Below are 13815 nucleotides of genomic sequence, written 5' to 3' on the forward strand. Positions count from 1 at the left end.
ACAATGTTTTAATAATCTAATGATGATGATGACGATGATGATGATGATGATGATGATGATGATGATGATGATGATGATGATGATGATGATGATGATGATGAAGATGAAGATGATGATGATGATGAAGATGACATACAATGCAAATACTTCCATACAACGTTTCGACGAACAAAAAATTATATTAAATTAAAATAGGAATAGGAATTTACAATGACATCTCCACGTAGTGGCTCTTCCGATCCCACTGATTCCAAATCCAATTGGAATTTAGTGATGTTGGTTTTTGTGGAGAGAGGAAAACAGGAGAACCCGGGAAAAACCCTCGGAGTAAGGACGAGAACCAACAACAAACTCAACCCACATATGGGCCACATTGGTGAGAGGCGAGTGCTCTCACCACTGGGCCATCTCTGCTCCGTCAAAATGAAAGGGTTTGATGGAATAACATTCATTGGCTGGTGCAATGCATAAAAACAGCAGTCCTTTCAGGCCACACATCCTATCACATATTTTTCCTTTTGTTTATTTTTTTTGTTTATTTTTTTTCCAGTGGCGCTGGGCTGGACAGGAACTTTCCGATGCAAGTTATAACGTATACCAGACGAGCGATTCAGCCTCAGTTGATTACGACGGATCTGGATTTCACAGCGGTGGACCTAGTAAGACTGGGATCTTCCGCCACAGGTAAAGAATTTGTGTGTGTGAAGTTATAGTTAAAGGTGCTATGTGACGGAAATTTTTGGACTAAACTGTTCTGAAATTAGAGGTAGGTAATTACACCCATACAAAACATTATTTTTGAACATCACCATAAGGCGCGGAAAAAAGTTACTTAGGCTAACGTTTTCAAGTTGAACTTGAAAACGTTAGCCTAAGTAACTTTTTCTAATGTTGCAGTCCAATCCGAGCCATCCGCAGACAAAGATGCTCGTTAACAGTTTTAGTGCTCTAATATAGCAATTTTTAATCAAGATGGACTATTTTTTTGGTTTCCTGCGACACAAATATAAAGTTTGGCTGTTCAAAACTCTGGTAAAACCCCTGAAATAGTCCCTTTAACAAGTGGAAGACTTTCTTTAAGTCGTTCGTCAACGTGCGAGTTAAGAAGACACAAGCGCGACGCACGAGTATTGTAGCGGAGCGTTTTCTGAGCCATTTTGGCTCGCGCTTCGCGTATGAGCTACACTAGCCTCGCGTGTCACCCTCACGAGAAAGGAGAATAAAACTTATCACAAAGAATAAAACTACTAGAGGTAATCAGAAATTAAAAAAAAACGACTTGTAGCAGGTCTTCGTCATAAGGTTCGCTGCTAGTGGTTGTAATCACACTGCATTTCGCACTGATGTCAGTCAAAACTCTCGTTACCTTTTTTCTTACATTTTCTGTCATTATTATTAAGAGAATTGAGTTTTTCGTCGAATTCGTTTTTCTTTGAAAAGGTAAAGACCATCATAAACGACTATCCTGGATTTCTAGAAGTTTTTTGTACCGCGTGACCTCTATTGCGTTACACAAAGCTGTCACGAAAGGCGCATCGCACCTATGTTAAGAGCTATTTGTAAACTATGAAATGAATATATGAAATTCATATCTTCTCCATCCACGGGTATATTACGAACTCACAAGTGACCAGCTCCCAGTTGGCTTGATAGCTCAGTTGGTTAGAGCGCTGCACTAGTATCGCAGAGGTCATGGGTTCGACTTCCGTTCAAGCCTGATTTTTTTTCAGGCTTCCTTTTCTCAACTGCTTAAGTTGAGTACATTACTGCGATGATCCTTCATTTGCTTTATTTGTAAACTGTTTGTTATTTCCTGTAGGTTCCTGGACCCAGGAGAGTACTTCTACGCCGGTAGCGGATCTGTCACAATGAAGGGTGTGGTAAGAGTGGTGTCATTTAGAACCGAGAGTGGACCAATCAGTTTTAAGATAGACGGTGAGACAAATTCTTCTTTTATATACAAATTACGAAGTAGTTAAACAAATTAGTTAGGTTATAGGATTGATTTATGAAAGAGAGAACTCCGTAAAACTCTCACATATACATCACTATACTTATTCATGGCATTTTTTAGGTCGGTTCAAATGCAAACAAACCGCATTCTATTTGTTGACTTTTAATTATGGACTTTGTTAACCCTAAATTATGAACTTATAAGGTTGTAGGATGCGAAATATACATGTTTGTTTGTTTGGATATAGCAGTTGTGAACTGATTGAAGATAGAAATCAATTTCTTCTTCTTTTGCAAATTCGGAGAGAAAGAGAGAGAAAAAAAAAACAGAAAAAAATATCAGGAAAAATTGAATATTGAACTTCATCTTTTTATAAAATTTTGTTTAGGATTTGAAGCAAGTTACAATGTCACCTCTTCCCCAAACTCCCCTCCAAGCTGCGAGACTGGCAGGACGGATGGTATTCCTGGGTGCAACTCTCCGCAGGAAGCTCGAAATGATGGCAGTGATGGGTTTCATTTTACCTACTCCGAATGCAGCACGCCTAGAGTATCATCTGTAACACCCGCTGAAGGCACAAGCAACACTGAAATAACAATCCACGGCCATGGCTTTAGTAACGAGTCGTGCCACAATAAGGTGACTTTCGGTTCACACGTCTGCGAAGTGATCTCTTCTAATGAGACGGCAATCACTTGCCAGCTCAGTACAGCGGAATATCCCATTGCTGGTGTACCACTCGATGTATCGGTGAAAGTACTGAACCGAGGCTACGCGTTTGTTCGGGCAGACGCGGGTGACACAACAAGCTTCGTGTTGAAACCGAGCGTGACATCCTTGTCACCAAGCACTGGTTCCCAAGCGGGTGGCACTCGAGTCACCATAACAGGCGATGGATTTAGCGACAATGTTGATGACAATGTTGTTCTCATAGGCTCTACCGTTTGCGATGTCATTAGCTCGTCGTTAAACACCATAGTTTGCAAGACGCGAGCAAGCGTCGACCAAGCTAAGCAAGTCACTGTCACCATCGATGGTACTGGAAGCGAGTGCGTTGCCGCTGACAGCACGGACTGTGAGTACTCCTTTTCAAGTGCTAAGACCCCAGTGGTAAGCTTAGTGACTCCGGCCAATGTAAGCAGTCCTCAGACGGAATTCCGTTTCCAAGTGTCACGCCTTCCAGACAGTGCTTCAGACGTGACAGTGACAGTAGGTAACGAAATCTGCAATGTAACAGAAGTCGTGTCGCAATTACTCAAATGTGAACTACCAGGAGTCGTCTTTGGAAGTCACAAAATAGTAATTCACGTATCCGGAGATGGAAACGCCAAGTTTGATGCTGTGTCAGACGTTGTTTACAGTGAGCCAATAGCATCCTCAGTATCACCAACTCAAAGTAGCATCAACGGAGGGTTGACTGTCACTATAGAAGGAAATGGCTTCGATCCAACTCCAGGCAAAACTACCGTGACAATCGGTAGCAGCCCGTGTGAAATAGCCACCGTCTCGCATGGAGTAATTAAATGCGTGACAGCGCCACACCCTCTTAGTAACGCAGTCACCTTACAAGTCACGGTTGATTCCGGTGGAGTGTCACGGCGACGTAGAGATGTTGACAGTCCATTTCCGTCAATCAATATCGCGTTCACTGCGGCAGCGACTCCAGTTCTGACTTCAATTTCACCAACATCCGGGAAAGGCGGTGACGTGTTGACTATTTCCGGAAGCGGTTTAAATCCTTCACAAGATGAAGTCGAGGTTCACATTGGAGATGTCCCATGCGCAGTAACCAACTCGGCGGACGACACTGTTGTTTGTACGCTGGCTGCACATGCTGCTGGCTCATACGATGTTGACGTATTGGTTCCGGGCAAAGGAAGAGCTACATCCGGGCTTTCCTTTACGTACAGTTTACAGATAGATAGCGTCACTCCCAACGAAAGTGGCTTTGGAGGGGGACGCGAGCTCGTGCTTCAAGGTCATGGCTTTGATGAGTCTGCAGTGATTAGCATCTGTGGCAATGAATGCACCCTTAATTCAGATCACAGCACCACCACCGCAGAAATATCTTGCGAAGCACCAAGTCACGCTCTTGGAAACAGTGATCAAGTATGCGACGTTGAGATTGCCCTGAACAGTTTAACCTCTACCCTTAGTAGCGGTTTTACTTACAAAATCGCAAGGACCTCTCAAATAACGTCCGTCTCACCAACCCGAGGGGGCACGGGAGGAGGGACCACACTCACGATACATGGCTCAGGATTCAGCGACACGCAAAGCGACAATGTTGTCACCATTGATGGTACTGAATGTACTGTTACTTATGTGAATTCCTCGTTCATCACTTGCCAGACTGGACCACATAGCAGGACAATCGAGACCAAAGTTCGAGTGGACGTTGGAAACAATGGCAAGGCGCTGGATGATGGAGCTGATTTCTTCTACGTGGACGTATGGTCATCTCGGTTTACTTGGGGCAACCAGGACCCTCCTGGGGAAGGTACATTCTTTTAATTATTCTTCAATGCGTTAATTAAAGGTCATTGCCCTGTATTGCATTGCGCATCCTTACTGCGCAGAATTTTACGCGTAATAAGCGCGCGCGAGCGCGTGCACATAAACAAAATGGCGGCTTTTTTCTATGCGGCTTAGTGCGCAAGAGAAGTAAATTGTCGCTTTCTCGTAAACGAGTCTGGTGACCCATCGATTTTTTCTCATATTTTGGGTGTAGCGATCAAATTCTTTCTGTAAAATGAAAACAGATCAATTCCTATGTTCTATGCAGAGGAATTATAAAGGAATTGTATGGAATATACAAGGTCTTCCTGCTCCTAAACGAATATGGTGACCCCCCTTTTTTATTTCAAAATTTAAGTTCCCTTAAAGTAATAAACCAGTAGGCGAAGTTTGGTTAAAAATCTGTGTTTAGTTCTATTTTAGGGCAATGACCTTAAAACTCAGGGCCCTGTTTTTCAAAGGTTGCATAATCAGTATCCATTGGATGTGTAGACTGTGCTATCCATTGGATAGTGTAGTTTGTTTTGTCAACACTTATCCACTGGATAGTGATTTATCTGGTGGATAGAGTTATCCATTCTTTCACCAATCAGGGCCTTTGGTCTACCGTACCTCTTATCGACAGTGTACGTCTCATGCTTATAATTGGACAGTTCGCGTCATATTGCGCGCGCTATTGTTGTGCATTTTGTTGAATAAACTGTTATGTTTTTAGTATACATAAAGACGTTAATTAAACCATTTAGCCGAAGATAAGTTTCCTTCTCAAATTTTGAATTTTGTCATAGTTTTGATTAATTGATAACAGGACTTCTTGTCGTCCAGTTCTGTCTGTAATCCTATTTGTGATTAACAAATCAGACTCCCGGTTCGCGGTCGTCCGATTTTGTTAATCACTCGTATGATTACAGACCGAATTGGACTCCACTCCGTCCTATTGCCTTTATTAATACTGGTCAAGTTTTGAAATTGTGATAATTTTAAGATTTCTGGTAGCTTGATCATCTCAACAACATTTGCAAACAATAGGTCTCTCTACAAGTCAGAAAAAGACTGAGCGAGGGTTTGCTAACTTAGTCAGATTAACAACATTTTACCAGCGCCCTTAGAAGTTAATGTATTTTGCAACCCACAGGTACTTTCGTGGTTATAAAACAAGGACAGACTATCTTACTTGATCAAGACACACCAGTTCTTAAAATGCTTCTAATACAGGGAGGAAAGCTCATATTTGACATGGACAAGCCTTCACTTCACTTACAAGCAGAAAACATACTTATCACCGACAATGGAGCATTTCAGGTAGGCACTGAAGATGAGCCGTTCCCAGGCCAAGCGACGATAACTTTGCACGGCCATGTTCGATCGAGAGAAATTCCCGTATTTGGTACCAAGGTTCTCGCTTTGCGCGAGGGAACGCTGGATCTTCACGGTCTACACGTGCCAATCACGTGGACACATCTTAGTTCCACGGCAGAGCCTGGCACAAACCAACTGCACCTCAAGCAACAGATCACGTGGAAGCCAGGTGATCAGATTATACTGGCTCCAACTGGAAAATCACAGCGTGAGTTTGAAGAGCTGACAATAACAGCCGTTCTCAATGACAACTACACTTTGGAAGTCTCACCGGCGCTGAAATACAAACACATCTGCATTAACCAGACGTTTGATGGACATCACACTGTGGAAACGTGTGCAGAAGTCGGTCTGCTCACGCGGAACGTGCGAGTGAGAGGCGCGGTACATTCCATGTGGACGGAGCAAATTGAAGCTTGCGAGAAAGAATTTCAACCTGGCCAGTTCCAGCGGCAGACATGTTTCCAAGGGAAGTTTGGCGAGGAGATTGGAAGCGATGAATTTGGTAGTACGATTATGATACACGCCGAAGAGGAAAGCATGGGTTTGGTAACAGCAAGGTTCAGCTACGTGGAGATCTCGCACGCAGGGCAAGCATTTCGTCTCGGTCGCTATCCAATCCATTTCCATCTCAGCGGTGACGTGTCTGGATCCTATGTTCGCGGCTGCGCAATCCACCACAGCTTCAACCGAGCCATAACAATGCACGGCGTCCACAGACTTCATGTAAGCCACAATGTGGGGTTCAACATCCGGGGAAATGCGTTCTTCATGGAGGACGGTATTGAAACCGGTAACACGGTCGAGTACAACCTGGGGATATTTGTCATCGCTTCTTCATCGGCACTGAACGTGGATATCACTCCAGCTACATTCTGGGTAACAAACGCTAACAATACTGTTCGCCACAACGCGGCTGCAGGAGGCAGCCATTTTGGTTTCTGGTACCAGATGTTTGAACACCCGGATGGACCGTCGTTCAGAGCAGACTACTGTCCTAGGAATGTCTTCATGGTTGAATTTTTCAACAACTCTGCGCATTCGTTCGGCCGCTATGGATTGTGGATTTTTCCGGTTTATCATCCTCTGCGGGGAGGTCGCTGCAACTCTTGGATGGCTGAGCCCGCGGTTTTTGGCGCTTTCCTCGCCTATAACAATATGCGCGGAGCGGAAGCCGTCAAAATTGGAGCAGTTCAGATGCACGATTTTAAGATGCTGGATAATGACATCGCTGGTATTGAGTACGTATTCGCAGACGAAAAAGATGCCCCGAGGGGAGGTCCCAAGATTAAGAATGCGCTCATCGTTGGCCACAGCCAAGTGAGTGAGGGATTGGAACTGAAAGTAGGCAGTAACACACGTTGTACAACTTCCGGTATTAAACTTCCGCAGTTCTCCAAACTCGTGGTCGAAAACGTCACTTTCGTGAACTTTGACCGGGAAGGCTGCACCGCTTATAGTTATTGTGCTCAGTGTCTGGAGTTCAAAAAGAGAGGCGGCTGGATCAACTACGCGCTGAAAAATCGTTTTGTGAACTCGCCACGCCGAAGCGCTTTCTTGTGGAACCACGAATCGACCATACTTGATCTTGACGGAAGCATCACTGGGTATCCAAACGGAAGCGTTGTACCCCACAATGCAAATCTACCGCCTGGCAAATGCACTCATTCAGTAGAGCACAGCTACGGACCTCATAACGGAAGTGTGTGCGACTCTAGCGTGAAATTCAACAGGTTTGCATTCAATGAGGTAGCCCCAGCGTCACTGCAAGCTAAAAACGTTTTGATGACAAACGAGCACGGAGTCGATGTGGTGCCTTACTGTCCCAAGTGTGCAACCCATCCAGACGGCTGGGTGATACTTTTGATGATGGGAGAGAGATACAACATGACATTTGAACACGCATCCCACATAACCAACATCACCTACACCGGTCGGTTCTATGATTTCGAAGAAGGTGATCATGTCTGGATATCGCACCCACTAACACAAACACCAGATCACTTTACCACTACTGGTACTTATCAGAACATGACCGAAGTGACCCCACCCGCCGACGCCCAACACGGAAACTGGAGCTTTGTGAATGAGACAAAAGTGTTTACGTACATAGCGTCTGGCAAGGACGGGACTCGGACTTTAAATAACAATATCGAGCCACCTGATGTCAGTCTACGTGTTTATCGCTGCTTCTACGAGGACTGTATCACCCCGGTGCCACCCCCTCCCCCACGAGGAAGACCGTCGGATTTCCTGCGCTGGTCCAATCCTGAGCACTGGGACGGCACTGAGCCCATGTATGGTGGTTATGGACGGCGTTTGCCTAGCAACGGAAGTGACGTCATGATACTGAAGGATTGGTACATGCTGGCTGATATGCAGCTGCCATATTTGAACCAGTTGCTTGTGTACGGCACACTGGAGATCGAAGACAGGCCAGGTGAAGACATGGTATTGAATGCTTCTATTATCTTCGTTAGCGGAGGTCTGATCGTGGGATGGCCAGACAATCCTTATCTTTCAAATTTCGTGTTAAGCCTTCAAGGAGATATATACAGTGAGGAACTTCCCATGCGAGATGTCAACGTTGGTAGCAAGGCACTTGCTGTGTTTGGATTCTTGTGGATGCACGGCAAACCAAAGAGAGTCTATTGGACTCGATTGGCAGCAACCGCTGAAGCTGGAGATAATACATTAACGCTTGCTGAGCCCGTGGACTGGAGAGTTGGCGATGAGATTGTCCTCACTTCGACTACAGTTGAACCACAACAAACTGAAAAGTTCTTTATAACTGGCATTTCACTTGACAGGCAAAATTTGACACTGAATGCGCCTCTTGAGTACAAACACATCGCAGAAACGCACACTGCTGGTAACTGGTCATACACCTTGGCAGCGGAAGTAGGACTGCTGACCAGGAATATCGTCATAGAAGGCGCAAACAACCCTAGCGGAGCCTGGGACCAGTCGTTTGGATGCCGTGTTCTGATTGGTCGAACAGCGTTTGATGGGATTGAGTACACGGGTAGCGCTAGAATTGAGAATGTGGAGTTCAATCGATGTGGACAGGAGGGCTACACCGATGATTTTGATCCTAGGTAAGAAAACTTTTTTAACAACCACTGTGAAATATCTCGCGCGCTCCGTCGCTAATTTTATTGCAAATTACTGAACAGAAAAGTAAAATTGGTTCCAGGACGGATTTTTTTTTTCTTGTTATATTATTTTTTTAATACATTTTAAACTTAAAAATAGTGCGTCTTCAAGTTTAAAAATTCACAAAAAAATGTAGCAAGGAAAGAAAAATCTTAGATACCCGTTTTAAGACCAAAATATGTGGATCAAATCCCTCAAAGAATTTTAGACGCTCAGGTAAACGTGTTCTCAATTAAACCAAATGTTGTGCAACATCATGCCATAATTGCAAAGAAAATACCGACCTTGCTTATCATGGTCTAAAAGATCAAAACAAAATCCAAAATTTCAATCTATATTTTTTAAGCTTTTAGAAAATAAATACTTTATTGGGGTTAGCATTGATGGTTTGCACCATTTTCACTTGGAACGCAAACGCCAATTTTCCTTTCGTGATACCTTAATACTGATTATGATTTAATTAATCAAAACACGGATCAAACATGAATTTTGTCATCCTCGGACCGCCCCTCTTCTCATTGCACACTAACGAAAACTTGTAAGTCCTTGTTGGTTTTTATTATTCATACAGTGATATCATAGGTCTTCAGTTGCTGTTTTTGTTTCTTATTTTAGATACGCCTTAGCTTTCCTCAACACTGGTGTTGTTGAAGGAAACACCTCTTATGTCCGTGGAAACTCCTTCCATGATGGTTTTATCACCGGTATCGGTGTGTTCGGGACGGACAACTTGACAATCGAGGACAATGTTGTGCATCACACAGTCGGTCCTTCAATTCGAGTTGCTGGAAGATTTAACAGCCTTTTACGAAATCTGGCAGTGTATTCTATCTCTATTCACACTTACAATGGAAGAAAAGAAAAATCCAACATCCACTGGCCTGGTGCCATCGAGACGCATGAAGCCATTGATGTCACAATGATAAACAATACAGTGGCTGGAAGCGAACGGTTTGGATACAAACTTGATGGCGAGAAGTGCATGGGCGATTCTCCAGGAATTTCCTCTGGCAATGAAGTTCACGGCGCGTGGCATGGAATACACTTACATTACGTAGAGGGGCTTCCAGGATGCTCCTTGCTGTACGGATACAAAATTTGGAAGAATTACGACTATGGTATTTTCACCTTCTCTGAGTCCAGTGTTATTGTGGACAATACTATTGCTGTGGATAATACAGTGAGTATGTTTCCCAATACGTGGGGGCCACCATCTTTGTCTCACCGAACTGCTGACAAATATTTTATTCTGAGAAACTCGCTGATCGTTGGCAGAAGTCCTAACTACGACTGCGCAGATGACAGCATCGTACCGTATGCAAGACGAATATACGGAGGCATCGGAGCGAAGAAGGCCCCAGGAGGTAATTATGTAACACTATATTCATGTTTGTTTGGATCATGTCGTATACATTTAGCTCCAGTAGAAGAGCCGAGAACATGAGCGTTTAGGCGAACAAAAGCTCCGATTGTGAAAAAGTGGATCTTGTTGTAGGAAATCCGATCTCGTGCAATTTTTTTTATGACACTTACCAAGTTACTTAATTTTCGTTCTGCATCTCGAATAAATCATAAAAATAGGGCAAAAAATTATTATGTCAGATTGAAGGCATGTGGTTTGCTTCAAAGAGTTCAACTTTCGTCTGATCAGTTTCAAGTGAAATTGATAAAATCAAAAAGCCAAATTCGAGTGCTATATTCGAAATGAGTTCTTCCCTCGTTTTCCGTTCAAGCTTTAGCACGTTTCAAAATACATTCAACCAAACGCAGGTGGCAGAAGTTCCCCTTTGTCTCGTTACAGAGGTTACGGAAAGCTGATTCCTCGGAACTTCGACGAAGTGGCTCGGATTTCTCCTAATGCAAGCGACACCCCGGGGCGATGAACTGTGCTAAGGACCTTCAGCTTCTTAAAATAGGCCAAATTGAAGTGTAATAAAATAAGGACATTTTACCATGCATTGTGTGGAATGATTCAGCTATCTTATGATTCTCATTTCATTCAACAGGCGGTAAAATTGGTATCACCATTCCATCGTTCCAGTCCTCCCCAGCAGGCGGTCCAAAGCTACCGTGGGAAAGCCCACATAGCTACCCAAGTATAAATGGCTACTCACTCTACCACGAGGTGACATTTGCCGGGTTTCAGGAGAGATGCGGAAAAAGGGATCGAGCTATGATTACCAATGCATGGGTGGGAGATATTCTTCATCCATTGGACGTACGAGGTTTGTTAGGAATATGTTATTTTTAGTTAAAGGAGCTTTGTCACTGATTTTACCAGATTTTTAAACAGCCAAATTTTATATTTGTGTCTGTCGGAGAAAAAAAAAAGAAAAATTTGTATTTTAGAGCACTGAAACTGTTAATAAGCGTCTTTTTGTGGATGGCTTGGATGGAAATGGATTGCAATTTAAAAAATTAAGGCTTTTTAAGTTGTTTCCGCGCGTCTTTAAAAATCAATATTTATAGGCGTAGCCCAGACCACTTGACCACGCGTGTATTTTAAATAGACTGCCAATGAGATAATTATAAGTATCGTTGGTTTTCAAGCTGATTTCTCTCATTTCAGGCCTGCATTTCGATTCCGTCGACCCAGAATCGAAACTACTCTACGAAGAACCGGTACTCAAGTGGGTAAACCCATCAGACTGTGTAGATATGGACTGTGACGCAAGAAGACAGCTTCTCATCCGGGACCTCGATGGCTCTCTGACAGGCGCTGTGGGGGGTACAGTCATATCCAAAGCCGAGGACGAGTGGGATGGAGACAAACGTTTCGGACTGGGTACGATTTACTACTAAAATATCTGGAAATAGATACGCATCCATAAATAAAACAATTCTTGGGTGTCCGATGAAATTTTTACGAATTAGTTTTCAGTTTGATTTTTATTTTCTTCCAAGTCTTTTTCTTTGTGTGGCTGGCTAGTGATTAATGCATTAGACTCGGGATCAACCGGTCCGGGCTTGAGCCCTGGGGCCCGTTTCTCGAAGGCCCCGAAAAGTTTTCGCACCCAAAAAGCCATAGCAAAATTTCAAACCTTATAATTAAAGAGCTGTTTAAGTCCATAATATCTTTCATATGAACAGAGGTTTCCTTCATACAAAGTTTTAGGCCTATACACTTCTCTGCTTTTAAAACACAGATAATTTAAAATGGCCTTACGGGCCCGTTAAGTTTTCGGGGCTTTCGTGAAACGGGCCCCAGGTTGGGTTTACTATGTTGTGTTTTTTGGCAAGACACTTAAAAAGTTTAAGTTGAGGTCTGATAAGCCACCTAGGTTTGTAGTCGACTTGTTAATGTAACAATTATTTCAAGACAACGTGTTACACAAAATGCTCAAGTGTTGTTTATTTGTTATTTGGCGTAGGTGATTACCGCATCCCCAAAGCTGCCCTGACCGCCGTGGATGGTGCTCGACTCGACATATCTAATGTCGCTCCAAATAAGGGCATTGTTCGTGGGACACGTGATGAGAGCAGGTGCACGTGGCATTCCGACTGGTTTGCGTACAAATGCAGCTCAATTGACTACAGAATGCTAGTTATTGAAAGTCTAGACGAGGACACCGAAACACGACGACTGTCTCCCGTTGCTCTGATCGCAAACGGCTACGTGAATCTCTTGAACGGGCCACAAGATCACGGATGGTGTCTTGGGTACACTTGTCAAGAAAGGATTTCAACGTTTTTTGGAATCGTGGCGACTGGTACAAATAACTCTCTGTATTTCACCAGCAACGAGCCGCAGCACATGAAGTTGCACCTGTTAAACAGCGATCCCACAGATGTGATTCTTGTTGCAATATTCTTTCAAAGACCGCAGAGACAAGATGTTTATAGAGAAGGTAGGTTTTCGAATCATATGAGTATATGAAGTTCACATATTTGAGTGGCGGGATGAAGAAATAAAGTAAAGAAGATCCTCGTGGTTATTAACACGCGTTAGTATTTAGGATTAAAAGTAATTTGTCGTTTTTATTTTTCTTGAGCAAGTGTGTTTTCACGTAATATTTCACTTGAGACAGTATTTTATCGGGATATCCAAACACCGGGAAGAGAGTTAAAAATACGATGCAAAGCGGAGTATTATTGACGAAATCTAGGGAGTAAGCCGAGAAATAAAATCATAAAAATCTATGGTAGTTAAGACCGGTTATCCAAACCTTCCTCGCGGTTATTATTTTCTTTGTTTTAACTTGATGAATTACAAGAGAGTTTAAGTGAGTTTGAGAACGTATTGTGAACGAATAAGAAATTCGCGGGGAGTCAATATTATAAAAACGGCTTACTAATGGACAGGAATTCTTGACTTGCAGGAATATTCATCAATCCAACAAACGGAAGACTCCAAGGATCAGAATTCACCTTAGATCCCAAGCCCCCAGGCGCGCCCGATGACTACTTTGTGCCACTGCTGACCAGTAGTATTGGTGGCGCCAATTATTTTGATCGTGACCTCTCCACTCTGTATATCATTGTGCGCGGGTCAGAGCCTGTGGAAATACGAGTCATGCCAGTAGTCCAGGTAACGAAATATTTAATTAGACTTATTTAGTTAAAGGGACTGTGTGACGGCTAGGTTAATTTTATGTTATTAAATTTTGTCAAATATGTAACTAAATGCTTGCAAAGAAATAAATTCTATGATTCTAAATGACAAAACCATAACTTCATTGCAGCCAAATGTGTCTCCCAGGCGTTATAATTTAAAGTTACAAGCAGACAAGATTAACTTTGAAAACTGTTTCGCTTGACCATATTTCAAAAACCCATATCGCAATCCGTTTTATTCTTCGACACTTTTGGTCATCCGCACCTTCTTTTGT

At 43.2% G+C, this 13815-nt stretch overlaps 1 protein-coding gene across 1 annotated transcript in view; it reads left to right on the plus strand.

Moving 5' to 3' along the window:
* LOC144634028 (fibrocystin-L-like) overlaps window positions 1-13815 on the plus strand; it is a 57830-nt gene that overhangs the window by 26446 nt on the left and 17569 nt on the right. The window contains 9 exon segments of the mRNA XM_078492966.1: window positions 551-684; window positions 1820-1935; window positions 2343-4454; window positions 5607-8928; window positions 9602-10350; window positions 10993-11211; window positions 11556-11771; window positions 12358-12834; window positions 13306-13514. Coding sequence (XP_078349092.1) covers window positions 551-684; window positions 1820-1935; window positions 2343-4454; window positions 5607-8928; window positions 9602-10350; window positions 10993-11211; window positions 11556-11771; window positions 12358-12834; window positions 13306-13514 — 7554 coding nt within the window.

Source organism: Oculina patagonica, chromosome 12, assembly GCF_052425735.1.
Source record: "Oculina patagonica isolate OP01 chromosome 12, crgOcupat, whole genome shotgun sequence".
NCBI classification, from domain to species: Eukaryota; Metazoa; Cnidaria; class Anthozoa; order Scleractinia; family Oculinidae; genus Oculina; species Oculina patagonica.